Here is a 25696-nt window from a genome sequence, read left to right on the forward strand (position 1 = left end):
GACACACACACACAAACACAACATAAACTGGAATGCTACAGAACCTTAAACAGACAATACACACTAGCTGAATATTTCACCAAAATAAAAAATAACAAACAGAAACAGACCCTGACGAAGTACAGGCTCAGTGACCACAACCTGGCCATAGAAACTGGGCGACACAGGCAGACCTGGCTGCCCAGAGAGGACAGGCTGTGCTCCCACTGCCAGCGGGGAGAAATAGAGACAGAGGTGCACTTCCTACTGCACTGTGACAGATACTCTGGGATTAGAGAAACATTCTTCCCGAAATTCAGAAATCTAATCCCAGAGTTCCCACACCTGCCAGAATCACAACGGGTCCCAATCCTACTGGGAGAGGGAGGAGGGAACTCAGTTGATCTGGCAGCCCAGTATGTGATCTCCTGTCACAGCCTGAGGAACAGTGAGTCTGTCTCCCAATAATGCTCCAGCCGCCTACAGTATATGTCAATATTTTATAATATGTCTTTGTTGTAAATGTCTGTAACATCTCTGCTTTACGCAGAGAGTGGCGGGGGTTGGATGTCAAGGCCCGACTATACCGCATTACGCAGAGAGTGGAGGGGTGGGATGTCAGGGCCTGACGACACTGCTTTATGCAGAGAATGGAGGGGTGGGTGTCAGGGCCATACGACACTTCTTTATTCAGAGAGTGGAGGGGGTGGGATGTCAGGGCTAGATGACACTGCTTTACACAGAGAGCGGAGAGGTGGGTGTCAAAGCTATACGACAGTGCTTACCGCAGAGAGTGGTGGGGGTGTGATGTCAGGGCCATACAACAGTGCTTTACACAGAGAGTGGTGGGGGTGGGATGTCAGGGCCATATGACACTGCTTTACACAGAGAGTGGCGGGGCTAGGATGTCAGGGCCATATGACACTGCTTTACACAGAGAGTGGTGGGGGTGGGATGTCAGGGCTTGACGACACTGCTTTATGCAGAGAGTGGAGGGGTGGGATGTCAGGGCTATACGACAGTGCTTTCGGCAGAGAGTGGTGGGGGTGTGATGTCAGGGCCATACGACACTTCTTTACGCAGAGAGTGGCAGGGCTTGACGACACTGCTTTATGCAAAAAATGGAGGGGTGGGTGTCAGGGCTATATGACAGTGCTTTCCGCAGAGAGTGGTGGGGGTGTGATGTCAGGGCCATACAGCAGTGCTTTACACAGAGAGTGGTGGGGGTGGGATATCAGGGCCATATGAAACTGCTTTACACAGAGAGTGGCGGGGGTGGGATATCAGGGCCTGACAACACAGCTTAACGCAGAGTGTGGAGGGGTGGGTGTCAGGGTTATACGTCAGTGCTTTACGCAGAGAGTGGTGGGGGTGTCATGTCAGGGCCATACGACAGTGCTTTACACAGAGAGTGGCGGGGGAGGGATGTCAGGGCTTGACAACACTACTTTACGTAGACAGTGGCGGGGGTGGGATGTCAGGGCCTGACGACACTGCTTTATTCAAAGAGTGGAGGGGAGGGTTTCAGGGCCATAAGACACTGCTTTATGCAGAGAGTGGAGGGATTGGTGTCAGGGCCATATGACACTACTTTACACAGAGAGTGGCGGGAGTGGGATGTCAGGCCCTGACGATACTACTTTACGTAGACAGTGGCGGGGGTGGGATGTCAGGGCCTGACGACACTGCTTTATTCAAAGAGTGGAGGGGTGGGTGTCAGGGCTATACGACAGTGCTTAATGCAGAGAGTGGAGGGTTGGGTGTCAGGGCTATACGACAGTGGTTTCCGCAGAGAGTGGTGGGGGTGTGATGTCAGGGCCATACGACACTTATTTATGCAGGGAGTGGCAGGGGTGGGATGTCAGGGCCTGACGATACTTATTTACGCAGAGAGTGGCAGGGGTGGGATGTCAGGGCCTGAAGATACTGCTTTTCGCAGAGAGCGGAGGAGGTGGGATACGACCTCTCAGTGGGGCCAGCAGGGGGCACTCACCCTGCGGTCTGTGTGGGTCTTAATGCCCCAGTGTAGTGACGGGGGACACGATCTGGCCCACCAGCGACGAGCAGGTTACCAGATCTAGACAAAGGGGGCAAATCTTAGTCGTATGAGCTTAGTCACACATCGCAGCGATTAAAAAAACAAAACAAACATATTATGTCTGTTACTGACGACTTTTTTTTCCTACATTGAAAGTCTCTTTCCCAGGTGATTTTCTAGCGCGACTGGGGCTCTTCATTTCTCCTCGGTGTCTCATCGCGGGTGGATTTGAAACAGACCACAGAAGGTGGTCACACACTATATTATTATTGAGAGACAGGCTCACTGTACCTCAGGCTAGGACAGTAGATCACACTGTATTATTATTATTATTATTAATATTATTGAGAGTCTGGCTCACTGTTCCCCAGGCTGGGACAGGAGATCCCACACTGTATTATTATTATTGAGAGACAGGCTTACTCTCTGTTCCTCAAGCTGAGACAGGACATCACATACTGTATTATTATTGATTGACAGGCTCACTGTTCCTCAGGCTGGGACAGGAGATCACACACTGTATTATTATTATTGATAGACAAGCTCACTGTCTGTTCCTCAGGCTGGGACAGAGGATCACACACTGTATTATTATTATTTAGAGACAGGCTCACTGTCTGTTCCTCAGAGTTGGACAGGAGATCCCACACTGAATTATTATTATAGAGAGACAGGCTCACTGTATGTTCCCCAGGCTGGGTCAGGAGCTCACACAGTATTATTATAATTATTGAGAGACAGTCTCACTGTCTGTTCCTCAGTCTGGGACAGGAGATCACACACTGTATTATTATTATTGAGAGACAGGCTCACTGTCTGTTCCCCAGGCTGGGACAGGAGATAACACTGTATTATTATTATTGAGAGTCTGGCTCACTGTTCCCCAGGCTGGGACAGGAGATCACACACTGTATTATTATTATTGAGAGACAAACTCACTGTCTGTTCCTCAGGCTGGGACAGTAGATCACACTGTATTATTATTATTGAGAGTCTGGCACACTGTTCCCCAGGCTGGGACAGGAGATCACACACTGTATTATTATTATTGAGAGAGAGAGGCTCACTGTCTGTTCATCAGACTGGGACAGGAGATCCAACACTGAATTATTATTATTGAGAGACAGGCTTACTCTCTGTTCCTCAGGCGAAGACAGGACATCACATACTGTATTATTATTGATTGACAGGCTCATTGTTCCTCAGGCTGGGACAGGAGATCAGACACTGTATTATTATTATAGTGAGACAGGCTCACTGTATATTCCCCAGGCTGGGACAGGAGGTCATACATTATATTATTATTAAAGAGAGACAGGCTCACTGTATGTTCCACAAGCTGAGACAGGAATTCACACTGTATTATTATTATTGAGAGACAGGCTCACTGTCTGTTCCTCAGGCTGGGACAGAGGATCACACACTGTATTATTATTGAGAGACAGGCTCACTCTCTGTTCCTCAGGCTGGGACAGGAGATCACACATTGGCTTGTTATTGAGAGGCAGGCTCACTGTCTGTTCCTCAGGCTGGGACAGGAGATCACACGCTGTATTATTATTATTGAGAGACAGGCTCACTGTCTGTTTCTCAGGCTGGGACAGGAGATCACACACTGTATTATTATTATTGACAGATAGGCTGACTGTCTGTTCCTCAGAATGGGACAGGAGATCACACACTGTATTACTATTATTGACAGATAGGCTCACTGTGTCTTCGCTTGGGCTTGAACAGGAGATCACACACTGGATTATTATTATTGAGAGACAGGCTCACAGTCTGTTCCTCAGGCTGGGACAGGAAATCACACACTGTATTATTATTATTGAGAGACAGGCTCACTGTCTGTTCCTCAGGCTAGGGTAGGATATCACACACTGTATTATTAGTATTGAGAGAAAGCCTCAGTGTTCCCCAGGCCGGGAAAGGAGATAACACATTGTATTTTTATTATTGAGAGACAGGCTCACCCTTCCTCAGGCTGGGACAGGAGTTCAAACTGTATTATTATTATTATTATTGAGAGACAAGCTCACTGTTCCTCAGGCTGGGACAGGAAATGACACACTGTATTATTATTATTGAGAGACTGGCTCACTCCTGTCTGTTCCTCAGGTTGGGAAAGGAGATCACACACTGTATTATTATTATTGAGAGACGGGCTCACGGTCTGTTCCTCTGACTGGGGCAGGAAATGACACACTGTATAATTAGTATTGAGAGACAGGCTCAGTGTTCCCCAGGCTGAGACAGGAAAGCACACACTGTATTATTATTATTGAGTATCTGGTTCACTGTTCCCCAGGCTGGGACAGGAAATCACACACTGTATTATTATTATTGAGAGACAGGCTCACTGTCTGTTCCTCAGGCTGGGGCAGGATATCACACACTGTATTATTAGTATTGAGAGACAGCCTCAGTGTTCCCCAGGCTTGGACAGGAGATCACACACTGTATTATTAGTATTGAGATACAGACTCACTGTCTGTTCCTCCTGCTGGGACTGGAGATCACACACTGTTCTATTATTACTGAGGGACATGCTCACTGTTTGTCCTTCAGACTGGGACAGGACATTCCACACTAGGTTATCATTATTGAGAGACAGGCTCGCTGTCTGTTCCTCAGGCTAGTACAGGAGATCACGCACTGTATTATTATTATTTAGATACAGGCTCACTGTGTGTTCCTCTGGCTGGGACAGTAGATCACACTGTATTATAATTATTGAGAGGCTGACTCACTGTTTCCCAGGCTGGGACAGGAGATCACACAGTGTATTATTATTGAGAGACAGGCTCACTGTCTGTTCCTCTGGCTGGGGCAGGGAATCACACACTGTATTATTAGTATTATTAAGAGACAGGCTCGCTGTCTGCTCCTCAGGCTGGGACAGGATATCACACACTGTTGTAGTGTTCTCTCACGAAGCACAAGTTCTGTAGGGGTTTGGGCATTTACTGGGACAATTATTTTTGTGGCAGTAAATCACAAAATTGATTATTTTAATGGTCTTAGAATCCAACCATGCGACATAACTCAAACAACGCACACACAGGTACTAATACACGAGGATACATTTGTTAATATATAGAATATGCATGCAAACCTAACAGATCTTATCGTAAGGGTTATCAGAATTCATTCAGTTACAAAGAGTTACACATATCAAGAGGACATAAGTTTGGTATATCATTCATTTAGACCGTTTCGTAATTGAACTTGTTTACAACTTCTACATGAGATACTCAAAACAAGTACATAAGCCTTAGGAATTAAATTGATATCATCTGGTTGGGAGCAGTAATGCAATAAGCTTGAATACTCCCTGCTGGTGGGCCCCTTTTCTCACCGTTTCCGTAGTGCAGCGGTTATCACGTTTGCCTCACACGCGAAAAATCCCCGGTTTGAAACCGGACGGGAACAGCCTCCTTTTGTACGCTCCTGTACTTCACAGAGTTCTTGAGCGACTGGTCACATGTTCCTTTCCTTCTGAGTGACGTTCCTGCAACACTCTCCCGCTCCTCTTGGTGCGCTCATGCCGCAACACAGGAAGGCTGGAGCAGGTGGGTGTGGGCTTGGCGCACTGCTGAAATAGCTCAGTTGGGAGAGCGTTAGACTAAAGATCTAAAGGTCCCTGGTTCGATCCCGGGTTTCGGCATTTTGTTTCATCGCGCCCTTTGTTCCTCTCTCCAGCGCCCCCTGCCTAAAGTGACGCGTCCCTTTCTCAGCCCGAAACGCAAGCGAGACACCAGCAGCGGTCCCTGCAGGTTTCCGTAGCGTAGCGGCTATCACGTTCGCCTAACATGCGAGTGGTCTCCGGTTCGAGACCAGGCAGAAACAGCCTCATTTTGCACACTCCTGTACTTCACAGAGGTCTTGAGCGACAGTCATTTGTTCCCAATGTATTTCCGGTGCCTTCGTGCACTCTTGTACCAAACGCACGTTCCTTCTGTACGCGGAGCCGATCATTTGCAATTGGGCTGTGCCGACAGACCAGGACGAGCTCTGTCGGCTCAAAAGCAGCGCAGGACCTGCAAGAACAACAGAAAGATTAGCATCCAGCGGGGGCCTCTTAGTGAGCCCCAGAGCTCATCAAGAATCGGCTCCAGCAACAGGGCTGGGTGCATTGTTCCATTCTCCGACCACTCTCGGTGTAAACAAGTCCCTCCTGGTCTCTGCTTGAAATGCACTTTCCTGCGTTTGCTTTGCTGTAACTGGCTTCCCCTGCATGGGCGAATGTGAAGAAGATCCTTAGTAAGTCATTGAAGAAAACCGAGAAGAGGTCCGAGTGGCCTCTGTCGTTCATCAACGATCCAGTCAGGCAGTACTCCTCTGTAAAGCGCCGTTCGTTCACATCGATTGGCTTTTTTTTGCCTTCATTCGTGCGAGTAGTAAAAGCGGACACCCCTATTCTGCCGTGACCCGGATTCGAACCGGGGTTGTTGCGGCCACAACGCAAAGTACTGACCACTATACAATCACGGCGAGTTACCGATACACACGTGGCAGGGCGGAAAAGGCTGTGCTCTCTTCGTGTGACATAATTCGGAAAAGTCCTGACGTTGCATTTCAACTGAGCCCCAGTATACATCGACCCTTCGACACTCTGAGTGACAACTCTCTTGCGTGTTTTCTCATATTTATGTAGTTTGCTTGCATGATGCCGGGAATAGCATGGTTGTTCGCTGCTATATAGTCTAGCGGTTAGGGTTCCTGGTTTTCACCCAGGCGGTTCGACTCGGTTTTGCCTCCTGCTTTCCAAAAGATCAGCACCGTGTACGAAAGAGCCGCATTAAAACTACTCGAACGTGCAAAACGTGCGAGAAGAGGGGGCGCTTGTTTCCAACCGAAACTTCTCGCGTGTGAGACGAGCTGATCATCGCTGTGGGAGGGTTACTCTGGTAGACAGGGCTGACCTTCGGCAATAGGATTTATAGTCTCCAAGATGATATTTGCACTTTCTGGAGAGGCGATTTTCTCCACTTCAGTAGCCCGATTTTGTCGATTGCGTGGAGAGGGCTGTAGAATGTGGCGCCGCCTTTCCTGCTCCGTCCATGACAGGCGTGCTGGTCTCTGGAGAGAGAGCATGGTCCATCAGCGCACTCCAATAAAGGCACTGGAAGCAGCTGAATCGCATTGGCGAAGCTCAGTGCTGGGCCGCTGGGCACGTCTTACCACCGTTTCCGTAGTGTAGTGGTTATCACGTTCGCCTCACACGCGAAAAGTCCCCGCTTCGAAACCGGGCGGAAACAGACATCTTTTGTCGCCAGGCACAAAAGGGGATTGGGGATTCGCCTAGCGTTGTGATCGAACAGACCCACTCACCTCTTAGTGTGGCGGGATCTGCACAGTGCATGTTCCAGCGCATCCTGCTTTCACTTCAATGCGCGTCCTGATGTACCCCAGTCTCCCGCGTGACAGGTGGGGACAGGTGACAGGTCCTATACTAATGAGGAAGACATCGCTCTCTCCGACCCCCGGCATCGTGTCCCGACCCACCGTCCTGGAAGCCGACGCGTGCTGTGATTCCTTTACGGAGCAGAAATGACAACCGAGGAGCCGAGAGATCATTTCAGCATTTCGCGTCTGAACGGAAAACACAAACGACCAACTCGGAATGACTTGCCTTTGACGCTTCTCAAAGCGTTCTTTTTGCATCGAACAGACCCACTCACCTCTTATTGTGGCGGGATCTGCACAGTGCATGTTGCAGCGCTTCCTGCTTTCACTTCAATGTGCTTCCTGATGTCGAGTCGTGTGCAGTGCGGAGGCTCTGAAAGCGAGAGCAATGAAAAGGTGCACGACGCTGTGAAAGAAAACAGAAGTGAAAGGCAGTCATTTCTCTAAGGAGGTGAAAGAAAAGCTACTCACCGTCGGGGAATCGAACCCCGGTCTCCCGCGTGACAGGCGGGGATACTTGCCACTATACTAACGAGGAAAACATCGCCTTTTCCAACCCCCGGCATCGTGTCCCGACCCAGCATGCTGGAAGCCGACGCGTGCTGTGATCCCTTTACGGAGCAGAAATGACAACCGAGGAGCCGAGAGATCATTTCAGCATTTCGCGTCTGAACGGAAAACACAAACGACCAACTCGGAATGACTTGCCTTTGACGCTTTTCAAAGCGTTCTTTGTGCACGACGACTGCGCTGCCTAGCAGATACAAATGGGTTGTACAACTCTGAACTAGCAAATGGAAGAGGGCTAAGCCCCCTCTCTTTTAGCCCAGGTTCGATCCGTCTCCCAGAAACACCAGGGCGCACACACACACACCCGTGCCGTTGAAGTGCTCTGCTTCATTTTTAAGGGCAACTCAACATTCACTCCTACCCCGAGTGCAGAAAAGACAGCATCCACAGCAACAACAGCTCAGGTCTCTGCACAGGAGCTAAGCTGCCCTCATCTCCTCTGCTCTGCAGCTCCTGCGGAGTGGTCCTGCCTGGAGCCGTGTTTGCAGGCGGCGGCTCCCCGCGCCCTGTCTGTGCGTCATGTCCAAGAGCGCCTGGGAAGAAGAGAGAGCCCTCCCACTCGGGGGCTTTTCCACGGTCTGTGTGAGGAGGGGCGGGTGTGTCCAGTAGCTTATCGAGTGGAAGCCTGGGGCGGCGGAGAGCTGTGATCGTGCAGACCTTGAGGTGTCACCTCTTTGTCTGCTTTCCCGACCCCCCTCCGCCCAAGCTCTGCTCCAAAGTAGCCTGGCAACCCCTCACACCTGCACGTGTCACAACCTAAGGTGCGGTCATGAGACACCCATGGGGTGTCGTTCTGTTCTTGCTAATTGTTTCCTGCCCGTCGCAGGCAGGAGTCCATGCGAGGAAGATGCGCTGGACAGAGCTCAGAGGGCGCAGCTGGGTGGCTTTCCTTCTGAGTGATGTTCCTGCAACACTCTCCCGCTCCTCTTGGTGCGCTCATGCCGCAACACAGAAAGGCTGGAGCAGGTGGCAGTGGGCTGCGCACACAGCCAAAATAGCTCAGTTGGGAGAGTGTTAGACTGAAGATCTAAAGGTCCTTGGTTCAATCCTTGGTTTCGGCATTTTGTTTCATCGCGCCCTTTGTTCCTCTCTCCAGCGCCCTCTTCCTAAAGTGAGGCTTCCCTTTCTCAGCCCAAAACGTAAACGAGACACCAGCACAGCCCCTTCAGGTTTCTATAGTGTAGCGGTTATCACGTTTGCCTAACAAGTGAAAGGTCCCCAGTTTGAGACCGGGTGGAAACAGCCTCCTTTTGCATGCTTCTGTACCTCACAGAGGTTTTGAGCGACCGGTCATTTGTTCCCAATGTATTTCCGGTGCCTTCATGCACTTTTGTACCAAACGCATGTTCCTTCTGTATGCGGAGCCGATCATTTGCAATTGGGCTGTGCCGACAGACCAAGACGAGCTCTGTCGGCTCAAAAGAAGCGCAGCACCTGCAAGAACAAACAAAAAGTTATACTGAAGCCGTGGAGCTTCTGAAAGTGCACTTCACGGCCCCCCAGAGTGTCATCCTCCTCAGGATTCTTTTCAGACAGCGCAAACAGCAGCCGGTTGAGTCTGTGCATCCGTTTGTTGCGGACTTGCGCGCCCTAGCCTCCCCCTTGCCAACTCAGCGCGATGCAGGACAAGTTCACAAGGGATCAGCTAATAGAGCACAGGAACAATACGAAAGTCAGAGAAAGATTGCTTGCAACACTGGATGACCTCACGCTGCACAAGGCTGTCCAAATAGCGCTTCAAATGGAGACTGTGCTCCCCTGCTCCTTCTCCTGCACTCACTGCCGGCCATGTGGAGTAGCCGCACCCCGCCCGCGGCACTCAGCTTCAGCTTCTCTGTCCTCTGCTCCTACCACAGTTCACTCAGTGTACGCAGCATCCAGAGCTTTCAAAATGTGCACCGTTGAGCTGAAGGGTGTGTGTATTCCCCTGCTGCTGGACACTGGGGCCGCTGTCTCTATCTTCAATCTCTCAACAGTAGAGCAGTTTTTCTCTCACCTGCCTCTCTCAGCAACATCCACACCCTGTGTGGTTATGGCAGTTCTGAAATTAATATAGTAGGCTCACTCAGCTTATCAGTGCGCTATAGCTCAAAGCTCTCTCTCCCTTCAGATTCCACGTGTCTCGTCATGGCGCCGACCTCCTGGGACTGGAACTTTTTTGTCGCCTCGAGTTCTCTCTGCTTGACAACAGCGGCTCAGCCATTCTCACGGTCAGCTCTCCATGGCAGACCCAGTGGCCTCCAGTGTTCCATGGCCTCAGCTGCATCACCGCTTTTATCCACAAGCCCCTGATTGACACCATCATGTCACCCAGTCTCTGTCATGAGGTCACTGCCGAACTCCAGGGACTCCAGGAGGCGGGCATCATTGAACCGGTCAATGCCTCCCTATGGGTGTCCAATCTGGTGGTTGTGAAAAAGCCCGAGGGCTAGTGAGTCTGCATGGACCTGAAATCAGTGAATAAAACTGCCATACCTGATAAGTTCCCCCTCTCAACAGTGGAAGAGCTCACCTCACAGTTCTCCGGTTCCATTGTGTTTATGAAACTGGATCTTCGTCAGGGCTATTTCCAGATTCCTCTCCACCCTGACAGCCGGAACTTGACAGCTGTCATCACACACATCGGTATCTTCTGCTACACAACGGTGCCCTTTGGATTGTACTCCACCCCCAGCTGTTTCCAGAAAGTGATGTCCACTATCTTCGCTGGAATCACTGGAGTAGTCATTTATCTCGATGACATTGTGGTTCATGGCCCAACCCTTGCCAGCCATGATGAGCGCCTCCACAGGGTGTTCAAGGTTCTTCACCACAACTACCTCATCCTCAACAAAGAGAACTGTGTTTGCCGCTGGCGCCATCCAGTTTGTGGGTTTTCGTCTTACAGCTGTCAGCCTCATCCCACTGCAGTCCAACATCGAGGCCTTTCAGTGCATCCCAGAGCCTACCACACCAGCTCAGGTCACCTCCTTCCTTGGAATGACTGCCTACTATATCCGGTTTCAGCCACACTGCTCAGCCACTACAGTCCCGCTGCATCAGCTGCTGCAGAAGGAAGCCTCTTGGGTTTGGACTATTGCCTGCTCCGAAGCCGTCCGTCTCCTGAAGGCTCAGCTCACCTCCTCACCTCTCCTGGCACACTTTGACCTCTCCAGCCCCACCTTTGTCACCTGCGACGCCTCCAGCATGACTGTGAGAGCTGTTCTGTCCCAGCTTCACAATGGGGTGAAACAACCTATAGCCTTTGCATCCCGGGCTCTCAGTCCTACGATACAGAACTACTCTGTGGGGGAGCAACAGGCCCCGACCTGAGTCTAGGCATGTGAGAGGTGGCACATGTATTCATATGGTCATGCATTCATACTACAGATGGACCACCAGGCCGTCAACGCACTGCTTGCCACTTCAGGAACAGGGCATCGACCACACCTACTCCAGAGCTGGTCTGAGAGGCTCCAGCAATACAATTTTACACTAAAGTTCACTCCAGGATGTGAGAGTGTAGATACAGATCTACTGTCCTGCTCCTTTCCTAACCTGCTTGGAGGCCCTGATTCAGACACGCTCGACCCCGACCTCATCCAAATGCTCTACACTTCACTACAGGCTATAGTCTCTCTCCAGGACCTACAGAAGGCCTCAGATCAGTGCTCTCCCAGCTGCACAGCTTTATACGCTCAGGCTGGCCCTCCAAAGTCTCTGCCGAACTGGGCCCCTTCTTTCATGTCCTTTGTTGCCTGGGGGACCTGCATGGTTGATCCAGCCAGTCTCCAAGCACAGGATCTTCAGATGGCACATGCAGGCCACCTGGGCTTTGTTAGGGTCAAGCAACGGTGCCGGGATCTGGTGTGGTGGCCAGGAATTGACCGGGACATAGAAGCAATGGTCAGAAACTGTGATGCCTGCCTCCTTAGCGGGAAAACAAGAGGTCCTCCTCTGCCTCCTCTTCAGCCCCTAGACTGCCCGGCCAAGTCCTGGGATCACCTCCAGCTGGACATCTGTGGGGAGCTACATGGTGTCCTGCTCCTTCAGCACTTCCTCATAGTGGCCTATGACATCCATTCAAAATGGCCAGAAGAAGCTTCCACAGGATTGGTCACTACTCAAGCTGTCACAGACATCCTTGAATCCCTCTTTGCCCACTGGGGGCTGCCAACTGTCATCATCACCGACAATGGGCATTCGACATGTCCGCACTGCTTTCTACAATCCAAAGGCGAATGGGGGTTGTGGAACGACTGAACCAGACTCTCAAAAACAGTATTAGAGCCCACCTGTCCGAGGGTTGTTCCTTCTCTGGCGAGCTCCTCCGCACTTTTATCCCAGGGTCACACAGTACACCACGACTGCCCCTGGACAGGCTCCGGGCATACCCAGCTCCGACCCCTTATGAAAAGTCATGAAAAGTCAAGAAAAGGCGGTATGACAGGTTGCACAGGGTGAAGCCACCTGGGATCGCGGCGAGGTGGAAGTCCTGGTGGAGCTGTCCGGTCCTGTGGGAGAGCAGCCCATAGCCCCTTCTCCATGGCCAGCCAGTGTCAGGTCCAAACCAGCCTGGCTTAAAGACATTATGATGCTTTTATTGTGCCCTACTTCCAACAGTGCTTTTTGCTGTCTGGAGGAACTGTTTGTTGATTTTCTGAAGGGGGGATGTTATGGCGTCCGTTTGGGGTTTACAATGCTGTTGACACTTTACAGCACTTGGGTGCCTTGGTGTTTTTTTTTTTGCCATTCTGTGTCAGTGCTGAGTTATGCAAAATAAAAAGCAGACATCTGTGAAATCATTCCACCTCAGTCCCTGATTTTTCCATGGTGCAACACTTTCCTTACACAGCATGATGTGAACCGGTGCAATTTCTCCACAGTCTCCAATCCTAACTCGGCCACAGTCCTCATTTAATTGATTATCTGATCCCGAGCTGCACACACTAGTGTTTCTTCAAGAGACTGTATTCACCTGTATCTGATATTTTATTATTACAAAACTGAGCAGAGCAGCTGATGAGTGATGTGTGCCTTGATTTAAGTATTGTTTTTTTTTTCATTACATCCTGCACTGTTCAGAACGTGCATTGTTATGTCCTGTAAGTAAAACGTAGAAATACATTTGAATTTGTACAAAATTCAAACAGCATAACTCGCAGACTATTCACTATTCTTGATTAGGTGGCGCTTGCAGTTGCAGTGAAGTTTATATTCGGCTGCAGAAAGTCGTTCTCAGCTCTGCTCCTCAGTTGTTTTGAAAGCGCGGCGGCGCTGAGAAATGATGTCATCATGCTGCGCGGCTGTGAAGTTATTTTACCCGTGTGGCGGTGATTGAACCGGTTGCTTCAGATAAATAATAAAGAAGAAAGTAATTCTGTTAAAAAAATAATTGTCTTGCCGGTTGATCAGGACTGATCACAGGAACTGTGAAGAATAAAAAATATAGAAGGAAGGTCTTGTGTTTAAACTCCGCATGTCAGACTTTGTTTTTGACTGTCTGTGAAGAAGGATGGCGGCGTGCTTGTTAAATCTGCAAACCCAGCTTCATTGTTTCTTAGAGGTTTTGCTCAATTCGATCGTGTGTGAAGTGTCAGACGTTTTCCGAAACAGGATGAGTGATTCTGAGGACGAGTTTCAAGAGAAACTCCGCAGCGTCTCCCAGATCCTGGTGAGACGGGCCGTGATTAATATCACACAGTGTGTGGAGGACAGTGTCGGTAGTGAAATGTCGCAGCTGAAGGAGGAAAACGAGAGCTTGAAGTTGAGATTACAGCTGTGGGAGAAGGAGTCGGGAGCTGGAGGAGATCAGGGACAGACAGGTCGTGTTGGACACACACTTTCCTGTGAAGTCACTGTTGGAATAAAAGAAGAAATCGACACGAAACCAGAGCTGTCAGGTCAGTGTGGTGACTTATATGAAGTCAGTGTGTGTGTTTAAAAACAGTGTCTTTAACTTCCACACTGGTGAGAATATAGTGGAGAGATGCAGAGTGAAGTGGGAAAGACTTGTGTGACGTAGCAACGGGATTATTTTACTGGAAACTGAACTGTTGTTGTCTGGTTATGGCGCTTAAAACACATGCAATTACAGAAGGGCTGAAAACACCTTCTTTATACTCACAATGACCGGGTGTTTATTAATTCAATCAGGCGTGTCAAACTCTCGTTACAGTGGTTTAGTTTAGAGGTAAACATACTTCGAACAGGACATAAATAATACCATAAATGTAATGCTCTATTCAATGGGGTATCTAAATTTACTCTGAACAAACTGTAGTATGTCCAAAATTCAGCAGCCAGAATCCTGACCAGGTCTAGTCCAAATATTCACATTACTCCTATCCTGGAGTCCTTGCACTGGCTTCCGGTCAAATTCCATGTAGACTTTAAAATCCTTATGCTCACCTATAAGGCTCTGCATGGCTTGGCACCTCAATACCTGTCTGAACTTTTATCGCCCTACTCCCCACCTCGCAACCTTCGCTCTTCTAATTCTGTTCTTCTTACTGTCCCCCAAGCCCATCTACATTGTATGGGTGACAGGGCCTTCTCCTGTTCTGCCCCCAAGCTCTGGAACTCTCTGCCCAAGGATATCAGAGAGTCACCTTCTCTAAATTGCTTCAAATCCAGACTCAAAACCCTCTTCTTCAGAAAAGCCTTTACTGAACTGGTTCCATTCTTCACCCCTCTGCTTTTCTTAGTACCACCCTCTCCTCTATATATTGTAATTGTGTTTTATCTTGTGTATTCTTCTTTTTATTGTTTGTTGTCATCCTGTAAAGCGCTTTGAGAAGCCACCTTTAAAGGTGCTATAAAAAATAATAATAATTATTATTATTATTATTATTATTATAAATACCAGAAATAAGCTAAATATTGATAATCAAGTTTTTTGTAGAGTTTTGACATATCCATGTTCTAAAAATAGTGCTTGTAACTTCCTCACTGTTGTTGTATGGTTCAGAACAAAAACATCTGATACAGTAACAGGTCTGCAAACTCCTCAATCAGACTTAAATTGACTTAACTAGAATGTTTGTTTATTTTTTAGAGAAGCATTTCAAATCAGGGTTGTCAAAGTCTCGTTATTGCGGTCCAGGTTATATAATCTTAAAAATAACAACAGATATTAATTATATTTGAATTTTTTGCATTATTGGTGTTTATTTTTTAACGGATTGAGGCCTACTGATATGCACTCCCCACAAAATGACCAGCAAAACGATCTCCTTACCATGTGAACGTGTGATATGTGTTTAGCCGTGATTAAATAAAAAAAGTCTAATCCATTTAAGTAGTGAGCAATAATCTGTTTTTTTTCCTAAAGAAATATTAGCTGGTGAAGCAACTGGAAATGTGAATGACATGAAATGTGATTTTGCCACTTGACGCTACAAAAAAGAAAGAAGAAATGTCTCCTGTGAAACTAAACCTAACAGATTTTGTCTTTACCCCTGTCTTAGGTGAAACAAGGCCTATTAACAGTCGTGAACATGCGGTCGTGTCTCTCACTGTGACAGTCCAGGACTCTAAAGGTGAGATTGAACTGCTATCATGATTCTAGTGATTTTACAGGTCACTAGTATTTTACAATACTAAATCACTCAGCATCTCTCACACACCTCACCAGCCAGCATATAACACTCCTACAGGCCTTTAACATTTCTCACGCAGCCCAGCAGTCTGTATACAATATTACAGCGCTCAGGATCTATATCACTACTCACCAGCCTGTATACAACACCCCTACACCCCTCAGCATCTCTCTCTCACCTCACCAGCCTGTAAACAACACTCCTATAGCCCTGAGTGTCTTCCTCACACCTCACCTGCCTTTATACGGTATTCCTACAGCCCTGAGCATCTCTCTCACAACCACAAGCCAGTATTCAACACTACTACAGCCCTCTGCATCTCTCTCACATCTTACCTGCCTGTGTCCAACACTCCTATAGCCCTCAGTATCTCTCTCACACCTCACTAGGCTGTATACAACACTCCTACAACCTTCAGCATCTCTCTCACATCTTACCTGCCTGTCTACAACACCCATACAACCCTTGGCATCTCTCTCACACATCACTACCCTGTACACAACACTCCTACAACTTTCAGCATTTCTCATGCAACCCACCAGTCTATATACAGTACTACAGTTCTCTGCATCTCTTTTTCTCACCTCACCAGCCTGTATACAACACTCCTACAGCCCTCTGCATCTCTCTCACACCTCTCTAGCCTATATACAACACTTCTACAACCCTCAACAACTCTCTCTTACCTTACCTGTCTGTATACAACACTCCTACAACCCTCAACATCTCTCTCACACCTTACCTGGCTGTATACAACACTCCTACAGCCCTCTGCATCTCTATCTCACCTCACTAGCCTATATACAACATTCATACAGTCCTCACTGTGTCTCTCACACCTCACCAGCCTGTATACAACACTTCTACAGCCTTCAGCATCTCTCTCTCACCTTCCAGCCTGTATACAACACTCTTAAAACCCTCAGAATCTCTCTCACACCATACCTGCCTGTATACAACACTCCTACAGCCCTCAGCATCTCTCTCACACCTCACTTGCCTGTACACAACACTACTACAGCCCTCCTTGTCTCTCTCACCTCACCAGCCTGTTTACAACACCCCCACAGCCCTCAGTGTCTCACCTCTCCAGCCTGTATACAACACTCGTACAGTCCTTGGCATCACTCTCACACCTCAACAGCCTGTATACAACACTCCTACAGCCCTCAGCATCTCTCTCACACCTCACTTGCCTGTACACAACACTACTAGAGCCCTCCTTGTCTCTCTCACCTCACCAGCCTGTTTACAACATCCCCACAGCCCTCAGTGTCTCTCTCACACCTCTCCAACCTGTATACAACACTCTTACAGTCCTTGGCATCACTCTCACACCTCAACAGCCTGTATACAACACTCCTACAGCCCTCAGTGTCTCTCTCACACCTCACCAGCCTGTATACAATACTCCTACAAACTCTGCATTTCTCACACACCCCACCAGTCTATATACAATACTACAGGTCCAGCATCTCTTTCTCTCACCTCACCAGCCTGTATACAACACTCCTACAGCCCTCTGCATCTCTCTCACACCTCACTAGCCTATATACACCACTTCTACAACCCTCAACAACTCTCTCAAACCTTACCTGCCTGTATACAACACTCCTACAGCCCTCAGCATCTCTCTCACACCTCTCTAGCCTATACACAACACTCATACAGTCCTCTGTATCTCTCTCTCACCTTCCAGCCTGTATACAAAACTCCTACAAGCCTCAGCATCTCTCTCACACCATACCTGCCTGCATACAACACTCCTACATCCCTCAGCATCTCTTTCTCTCACCTCACCAGCCTGTATACAGCACTAATACACCCCTCAGGGTCTCTCACACCTCACTAGCCTGTATACAACACTCCTACAGCCCCCAGCATCTCTCTCACCTCACCAGCCTGTATACAACACTCCTACAGCCCTCTGCATCTCTCTCTCACCTCACTAGCCTATATACACCACTTCTACAACCCTCAACAACTCTCTCAAACCTTACCTGCCTGTATGCAACACTCCTACAGCCCTCAGCATCTCTCTCACACCTCTCTAGCCTATACACAACACTCATACAGTCCTCTGTATCTCTCTCTCACCTTCCAGCCTGTATACAAAACTCCTACAAGCCTCAGCATCTCTCTCACACTATACCTGCCTGCATACAACACTCCTACAGCCCTCAGCATCTCTTTCTCTCACCTCACCAGCCTGTATACAGCACTAATACACCCCTCAGTGTCTCTCACACCTCACTAGCCTGTATACAACACTCCTACAGCCCCCAGCATCTCTCACACCTCACCTGCCTGTATACAACACTCCTACAGCCCTCAGTGTCTCTCTCACACCTCACCAGCCTGTGTACAGCACTAGTACAGCCTTCAGTATCTCTCTCTCACCTTCCAGCCTGTATACAACACTCCTACAACCCTCGGCATCTCTCTCACACCTCACTAGCCTGTATACAACACTACTAAACCCCTTAGTATCTTCCTCACACCTCACCAGTCTGTGTATAACACTCCTACGGCCCTCAGCATCTCTCTCACACCTCACTTGCCTGTACACAACACTACTACAGCCCTCCTTGTCTCTCTAACCTCACCAGCCCGTTTACAACACTCCCACAGCCCTCAGTGTCTCTCTCACACCTCACTAGGCTGTATACAACACTTCTACTATGCTGAGCAAACGTTCAAGGTCAATATTCTTCCACGAGGGGGATACCTTTAAAGCGGAGACGATGGCACCAAAAATGTTTGGCGCGCCCTCTCTTTAAAGCCCTGACCAAATACGAAGACAGTACGTACAGTTATAATTCAAACTGAATTAAAAACTACACATCCCAGTTAACATGGTGGTGCTTGTGATCCTTGCGTTTAACCAACGAAGCAGGGCGAAATATCGGTCACATGACAAAAGATTAACCTATCGGCAGCAAAGCGAAATTTGCACGATAGGCTACCTCAAACTGTCAGCTACACGACTGTGTATGTCACTTAAGCCACTCCTGTTTGGCTTTTTAGTTATGGAGGCGGGAAGACAGAATTTACTGCAAGTAATTAGTGTACGATTTATAGTTAAAATCTGAACCTGAATTCTGTTAGAGAGCCTTATGTGAATTAATAGCAAACATGGTTTAACGAAGGCCTTCTCAGATAGTTGGGCATTCAGGTAGATTGCCAGGCGAAAGGATTTGTAAAAATGTTTTGTTAAAGCAAGTCAGTTTTTTGCAACACATAAAATATATTTTTCCAAGAAAGTTTAGCCTTCATCACTAATGAAACCACTAAATAAAGACATACACATAAAACTCTAAAGATTTTTGTATTCAATGTTGGTAGCAGGATGAACTGTCAGGTTGAGCTAAGTGTATATTTTGTCACAGAGTTGCTGCAAGATGTTAACAGTAAAAACTTGTATTTAGAAATGAGTCATTTCAGGAAGAAAATTTTTGGAATTATTATATATCCAGCAGGATAGAGAAAGCACAGAAAATAGACAGATTGATCAGATTAGTATGAAAAGCCATTTAGCAAAGAGGAAATGACAGACTAGTATACTTTAGATCTTTTTTGTGAACCAGGGAAAATCTGATCATGTTTCTCTATAACAATAATAAAAACTTTATTTTATATAGCACCTTTAAAAGTGGCATCTCAAAGCAATACAGTAGGTGTAAAAACAGTTATAAGGACCACAGATTACAAAGTAAATGCATATAAGAAAGACAACTAGTTAGAAGTGCTACCGAAGGTAGAAAATGAAGCAGATACAGACACTATGTCTTCTGAAAAGAGGTTTTGAGGTTTGATTTAAATACACTCAGGTTGGGGACTCTGATATCACTGGGGATACAAATTCAGGGGTGCAGCTAGAGAACGTCCTGTTACCCACAGAATGTAGATGTTCTCGAGGACAGCTAGAAGACCAGAGTCAGATGGACAAAGGTGGGAAGTAGACAGATAATAAGCCAGGGACTGAATGAGGATGAGGATTTTTAAATTGACTCAAAACCTGATAGGAAGCCAGTGCAAGGACTTGAAGACCGGCGTAATGCATCCCAATCAGCATTCTGGCTGTCCAGTTCTGAACATATTGGAGATTGTTCAATGTGGATTTAATTACCCCAGTGAACAGAATGTGCATTTATTAATTCTAGAAAAAAGCTTTCTTGATTTCTCTAGTTCCCTTTAAAAGAAACTATTATTCCAAATGCAGAGTACTACATAGCCGGTATTTACAAATGATATTTGTGATTCAAACAAATTAACACAAGCAGTTTTTAGTTTAAGTGTTGGCTGAGTTATTGCAGGATGTAAGACTAGAGATGTAGGTAGGAAAAATATAATTTGGGCAAAGTTGAGGAATACACTGATAACAAGAACACTTCCTAATGGGGTTAGGCATGCTTTTGACAAAATGTCAGGAGACGTAATAGACTGCAGAGGAAGATGATGAAGTTAACAGACTGTATGTTTGTATATATACTGAAATGAGGGTTGTATTTTAGATTCTGTGTAGTTGCTAGCATTGAACTGTGTGTTGGATGCACATGAATTGAAGGATTGGGCAAACATAGCTGATACTGATCCACAGAACCAGCATCTTAAAATGTTAATATTTAGAGGCAATTTGTTTAAATACAGTCTAGTTATGTATACCGATGTGCAAGAGAGATGGAAAGGCTGTTTCCTTAAGCCAGCACTATAAAATTATTTATCCTCAGTGAGATGCTGCCTTCTCATAGTGGGTTTCTAACAGTGTGTATAGTTCCATCCACACAGTGACTTTACTTCCATCCATTTTCTAATCTCTTTATCCAGTACAGGGGATTTGGAGCCTATCCCAGTAAGCAATGGACACAAAGCAGAATACACCCTGGACATAGCGCCTGTCCATCACAGGACAAACAGACACACCAGGGCCAGTTTTCTCATAAGCCAATTAACCTACCAGTATGTTTTGGAGTGCGAGAGGGAATCATATCACACATATGGAGAAAAACCATGGAACCCAGGGAGAACATGCAAATTACACACACCCACAGGATGGCAGGAATTGAACCTAGGACCCCAGTGCTGCAAGATAGCAATGCTAACCACTTCACCACCATTAGAAATGGATGGATATCTTTCTAGTTCAGAGGTTTGCATGCATAATTTAATTTTGAAAGCCACAGAGACATCTGGTACTACTGTTGTATTTATGAAAAAAAAACACAAAAAGCATACTTATAGCTGTGCCATACTATTCCTTAGTGAATACATGTTATTTTTATAAACAGTTATAATTCAAAATATTTGGCTAACAATGTCATTTTACCCTATTTTTTCTTTGTGTATTTAACTTATTTTCTTATAGTCAGATTTAATGTATATTTCAACAATAAAAATATAGTTTTACAAGGTGCGGGGAAAAGTGCAACAATTTATTACAGTGCTAAATTTAATATTATTGATTACTAATAGTTTATGCTAAATTCACTTTCTTAATTAGATGTATTTAAACCAATGAACTAAGTGTAACATAGCATTCAGAAATACAATCGAGAATAGTTTTGTGGTGTATGTATAGATGAAACTTTTCTAAAATGTATAACAAAGTTAAAGACGATTAAAATCTGTAATTTCTCCACGTGTAATCAAATTAAAAAGTACAATATGTTCCTTCTTGGTCTAACGATGGTATCAAAAAGAAGTCTAAGTGGTGAGAAACCTGTGCTTAATGATAATTAAGGGACTTAGAAAAATAAACTTAAAAAAATTGCCCAGTTTACTTCTACAGCCCTCAGCATCTCTCTCACTCCTCACCAGCCTGTATACAATTCTCCTACAGCCCTCGGCATCTCTCTCACACCTCACTATCCTGTATACAGCCCCTCATGCTGTGTCATTGACAGTGTATCTGTAATGACTGTGTGCAGTGGTCAGTATTATTTATTATTTAATAAGAAATTGAGTTGCTGCAGTGCGTATTAGGATAGAGTATTCTTCTGTCTTATGTGTGATTCACCTGTGTAGATCTTCTACTTGTCTTTGTGTTTCCTGATATCTATAGATGTTTTAAACAACTTAAAATAATTGGTATACAATAAATCAGCTTTAATGTGTAATAAATGTTATGATGCAGTTGCATAGTAATTGAATTGAAATTGCTTTCAAATACAGTTCGTGTCTTGATTCAGTATGGCTTTTATTTTTTCTTTTGAATGGGATGTGAATATTTGTATGTTTTAACATTGACTCAGTAGCTGAAACATGTTGTGTCTTCATTTGTGTTCATTTCACTTTAATCTTGGCATATGACATCTATGGTACTTCAAATACTTGAATTTAACATTTATTGAAATTTCTCATTTTGTTTATTAATTTGCAGGTACGTTATATTTTTTCTGTGAGTGTCTTATGGATCTGATTCCTAGGGCTAGACTCATATTTTGTTTGCAGGGACAAAAACGCATTTATTGCATATTTTACTATTATCTATGTACAGTTGTTATCATTATTATTATTATTTTACTTTGCTTTACTTCAGCTTTATTTGTCTTACTTACGGGTGCATAGTATAGTGAAAAGTGTTTCTCATTAGTCTCTCAGGTGCAGTATATAATAGACAGAAATACAATAACAACAACAGTGTAAACAACAGTATGGTACCAGTGCAAAATTGTCAGAAACTGTGCAAATACACAGAGAAAAGTATACAAACAGGACAAAAACAGTGCAAAAGTAATATGGAGAATAGTGCAAAAATAATACGGCGATTAATAAATAGTACAACTTGTACAATTTCGGCTTACATTCAGTTGTCGTGTATGTAGTGGTGTAGGAGTACAGCCCTTGTGGGTATAGGAAAAAGTGAGGAGAGATCATAGTATGATGGGAGGGAGTGGGGGCGTCACCAGCTTGACAGCTCTGGGGAAGAAGCTATTTTGGAGTCTTGTTGTGTGCGACTGGAGCATTTGGAACCTTCTTCCAGATGGTAGGGGGACAAACAAGTTATGACTGGGGTGAGTGGGGTCAGACATAATTTTTTCAGACTCCTGGTGTTGTAGATTTCCTGGATGGATGTTAAGGCACTGCTGATGATGTGTTGGGCAGTTTTGACCACCTGCTGCAGTGCCTTGCAGTCGGCCTGTGATGCAGCTGGTTGGTTGGTGAGGATCCATGGATGCAGGCTAATGCATGTATTGCATTTGTACTTGTTTCTTTTTCTAAAATAACCATATTATTAATTTACATTTAGCTAACTTGTCAGTTGAAAGTTTTGACATTTTTTTAAATCTCTAGCACTATCATAATTATCATCATAATTTCTTCCTTATTATTCGGAATTGATAATTCTTGCTAGATAGTGGTGAATAGACATTTTTTACAATGATAGTACTTTACATTTTCTTTTTTTCCAATAACTCTTCTCAAAACCCTTGTTAAAGACCTTGATCTCTTGTCCTGTGTTTTTCAGGGTCAGAGGTCAGCGCTCTCCCTGATGTGGGGGAAAGGGCTCCTCTTGAACAGCAGCACAGTGAGGAGGAGTGGGGCTCCAGTCTGATGCAGGAGACAGAGCTCCCTGCTCCAGAAGGGAAAGAGACACTCAGTGAGCACACAGAGAGCAGGCAGAGTGTGGGGGATCTGGAAACTGTGCCCATGATGAAGCTTGAGAGTGAGACACCTGTGCCCTTAGTAGCTGAGGGTTTTACAGATAAGTTTAATAATCTGGACTCAAACCTTTTCAAAAACAGTTTTAATGAACTGGATGTCTTTAACCCCACAGAGCAGGACATGGAGCCCCAGTTTATTGACCCTGCAGAGCAGCAGACTGATGTACCTGGTGAAGAGAACAGTACTGAGATACAGCACACAGAAGAGAGTCAGTACAGAGAGGAACAACAGCAGAACCTACAGGGCTTGATTATAACAAGGCCTTGTTCTGTTAAGGTGGAGAGACTGTCATTCCAGAAGTGTTTTAAACAGTCACACGATCCCTTAGTATCTGATGACTTTACACACAGGTTAAATAATCTTGTTACTAAGAAAATTATTGAACTTAATGAACTGGAGTCTGTGTCTGTTCTTGGGCACAGAGATGAACAACTGAATGAATTTGATGCTTTTAGTCTTGGAGAGCTAGAGATGGAGCCCCAGATGATTCACACTTCTGAGCAGCACACTGAGGGACACTATGGAGAAAACACAGCTCAGTTTCAACACACAGAGCAAGACCATTCCATGGAGCATTTGCAGAATAAGAGACCACAGCACAATCAGAGGGTGAGGAAGAATCAGTCAAGGTCTTGCTCAGATGCAGTGGACAAACTGCCATTATGGCAAAGACAGGAGCAGCCTTTCTGGCAGTCTAGCATTTCAAAACCCTACCAGCACCTTCACACGGGAGAGAAACCGTTCAGCTGCAATCAGTGTGGGAAGAGTTTTAGTCAATCACATTACTTAAAAAAGCACCAGCACATTCACACAGGAGAGAGACCATTCAGCTGCAGTCAGTGTGGGAAAAGATTTAGACAGTCACAACACTTAAAACGCCACCAGCACATTCACACAGCAGAGAAACCATTTTGCTGCAGTCAGTGTGGAAAGAGTTTTAGTGACTCAAGAAACTTAAGAGCCCACCAGCACATTCACACAGGAGAGAAACCATTCAGCTGCAGTCAATGTGGAAAGAGTTTTAGTCACTCATGTACCTTAATAACCCACCAGCGCATTCACACAGGAGAAAAACCATTCAGCTGCAGTCAGTGTGGAAAGAGTTTTATTGCCTCAAGGAGCTTAAGAGCCCACCAGCGCACACACACAGGAGAGAGACCATTCAGCTGCAGTCAGTGTGGGAAGAGTTTTGGCGAATCTAGTATCTTAAGAGTCCATGAGCGCATTCACACAGGAGAAAGACCATTCGTCTGCAGTCAGTGTGGAAAAAGTTTTAGTCAGTTAAGTAACTTAAGAGTCCACCAGCACATTCACACAGGAGAGAGACCATTCAGCTGCAGTCAGTGTGGGAAGAGTTTTAGGAACTCAAGTAACTTAAGAGCCCACAAGCGCACTCACACAGGAGAGAGACCATTTAGCTGCAGTCAGCGTGGGAAAAGTTTTGTCCAGCCAGGTGACTTAAAAACACCAATTTAGTCACAAGTTTTTCATTTAATCATAGTCTTAGTCAAGTCAACTAAAATGTTTATTAGTTCAAGTAGGTAGCTGAGTCAGCGTGTAACACCCACAGAAGGCTTCACAGCCGAAATATTTTTCTCTTTTCAGCATGGAAAAACCTTTACTTGTTACTAAAATGTCTAGTAGTCATAGTAGCTTTGTAGTCACCTACTTTTGATTAAGTCTAGTTAAATACATTTTGAATATAATTACTCTTGTGGTTGACTAAAATGGAATTAGTTCTAGTCATGCAGTTTAATTTATGTGTATAATAAAATGTATAAAGGTTTTAGTTTTATTCAATTTTGAATTAAGTCTAAACTGAATTAATTCTTTAGTTTATTTCTTTATTGTCTTGGAATGCTCGGTTTAGCCCTGTTTAATTTACAATTAAGACTGTTCTCATTGGAGAGGCTTCGAATTGTGTAACAGGTTTAACTTACCGTGTAAAGCAGGAAATGTGTATAAAACAGATTCAAATCCTTTATTTCCACTCTAAGAAAAAAAGTCACAAATCTGATTAAATTCTACCAAAAAGCTCAAAATCTTTGTTGCACAATCTAGAATGTGTTTATCCCCTGAGAAGATAAATATCAAATACAATAAATATTTATGCAATACATGGTAAATAATAAGGAATCAGAGATATTGTATGAATCTCTCTCAATAAAAAAAAAATCTGTTTTGGCATCATTACTAATAATTCCATATTTTTATATATATTTGTTTTTTCAATGCACCTTTTTTTTTTAAAACCCAGACAAGACAAACTATATATATATATTCTTTAACAGCTACATTACTAAATGCAAGTAAACATTATTTTCTGATTGCCTTGTATGAATATCATTTGCCGTTCCAAATACAACATTCACTCTACAAAGAAGATGTATTATAAATGCTGACACATTTTTCGGACATTTTGATACTGGTGTCACACTGGGTTCGAAACTCACTC

The 25696-nt window shown here is 45.5% G+C and overlaps 1 protein-coding gene and 3 non-coding genes across 6 annotated transcripts; 3 read left to right on the top strand and 1 right to left on the bottom strand.

Annotated features, from left to right (window-relative positions):
• Window positions 1–5611: 5611 nt before the first annotated feature.
• Window positions 5612–5684, top strand: trnaf-aaa (transfer RNA phenylalanine (anticodon AAA)). The gene has a single exon. It is a non-coding gene; the product is annotated as a tRNA-Phe (tRNA).
• A 755-nt stretch (window positions 5685–6439) lies between these two features.
• trnah-gug (transfer RNA histidin (anticodon GUG)) lies at window positions 6440–6511 on the bottom strand. The gene has a single exon. It is a non-coding gene; the product is annotated as a tRNA-His (tRNA).
• A 2473-nt stretch (window positions 6512–8984) lies between these two features.
• Window positions 8985–9057, top strand: trnaf-gaa (transfer RNA phenylalanine (anticodon GAA)). The gene has a single exon. It is a non-coding gene; the product is annotated as a tRNA-Phe (tRNA).
• Window positions 9058–13284: 4227 nt separating this feature from the next.
• On the top strand, window positions 13285–25445 carry LOC138216051 (zinc finger protein ZFP2-like). 3 transcript variants are annotated; one of them, XM_069198324.1, is made up of 4 exons: window positions 13285–13878; window positions 15445–15516; window positions 23045–23242; window positions 23354–25445. In XM_069198324.1, exons 1-4 carry the CDS (start codon window positions 13491–13493, stop codon window positions 24715–24717), a joined length of 2022 nt encoding a protein of 673 aa, XP_069054425.1. In that variant the 5' UTR covers window positions 13285–13490; the 3' UTR covers window positions 24718–25445. The 3 variants fall into 3 exon arrangements, with proteins under 3 accessions (XP_069054425.1, XP_069054426.1, XP_069054424.1); XM_069198325.1 differs by having other exon boundaries at window positions 23045–23176; XM_069198323.1 differs by having other exon boundaries at window positions 23045–25445.
• The last annotated feature ends 251 nt before the right edge of the window (window positions 25446–25696 follow it).

The sequence above is a fragment of the Lepisosteus oculatus genome, chromosome 14 (assembly GCF_040954835.1).
Source record: "Lepisosteus oculatus isolate fLepOcu1 chromosome 14, fLepOcu1.hap2, whole genome shotgun sequence".
NCBI lineage: Eukaryota > Metazoa > Chordata > Actinopteri > Semionotiformes > Lepisosteidae > Lepisosteus > Lepisosteus oculatus.

Bases quoted from the DNA above. Each gene is read 5' to 3' on its own strand.
- LOC138216051 (XM_069198323.1), top strand. From the start codon at position 13,491: ATGGCGGCGTGCTTGTTAAATCTGCAAACCCAGCTTCATTGTTTCTTA. The intron at 13,879-15,444 runs GTCAGTGTGGTG...CCCCTGTCTTAG, and splicing joins CACGAAACCAGAGCTGTCAG to GTGAAACAAGGCCTATTAAC. The intron at 15,517-23,044 runs GTGAGATTGAAC...TGTGTTTTTCAG, and splicing joins GACAGTCCAGGACTCTAAAG to GGTCAGAGGTCAGCGCTCTC.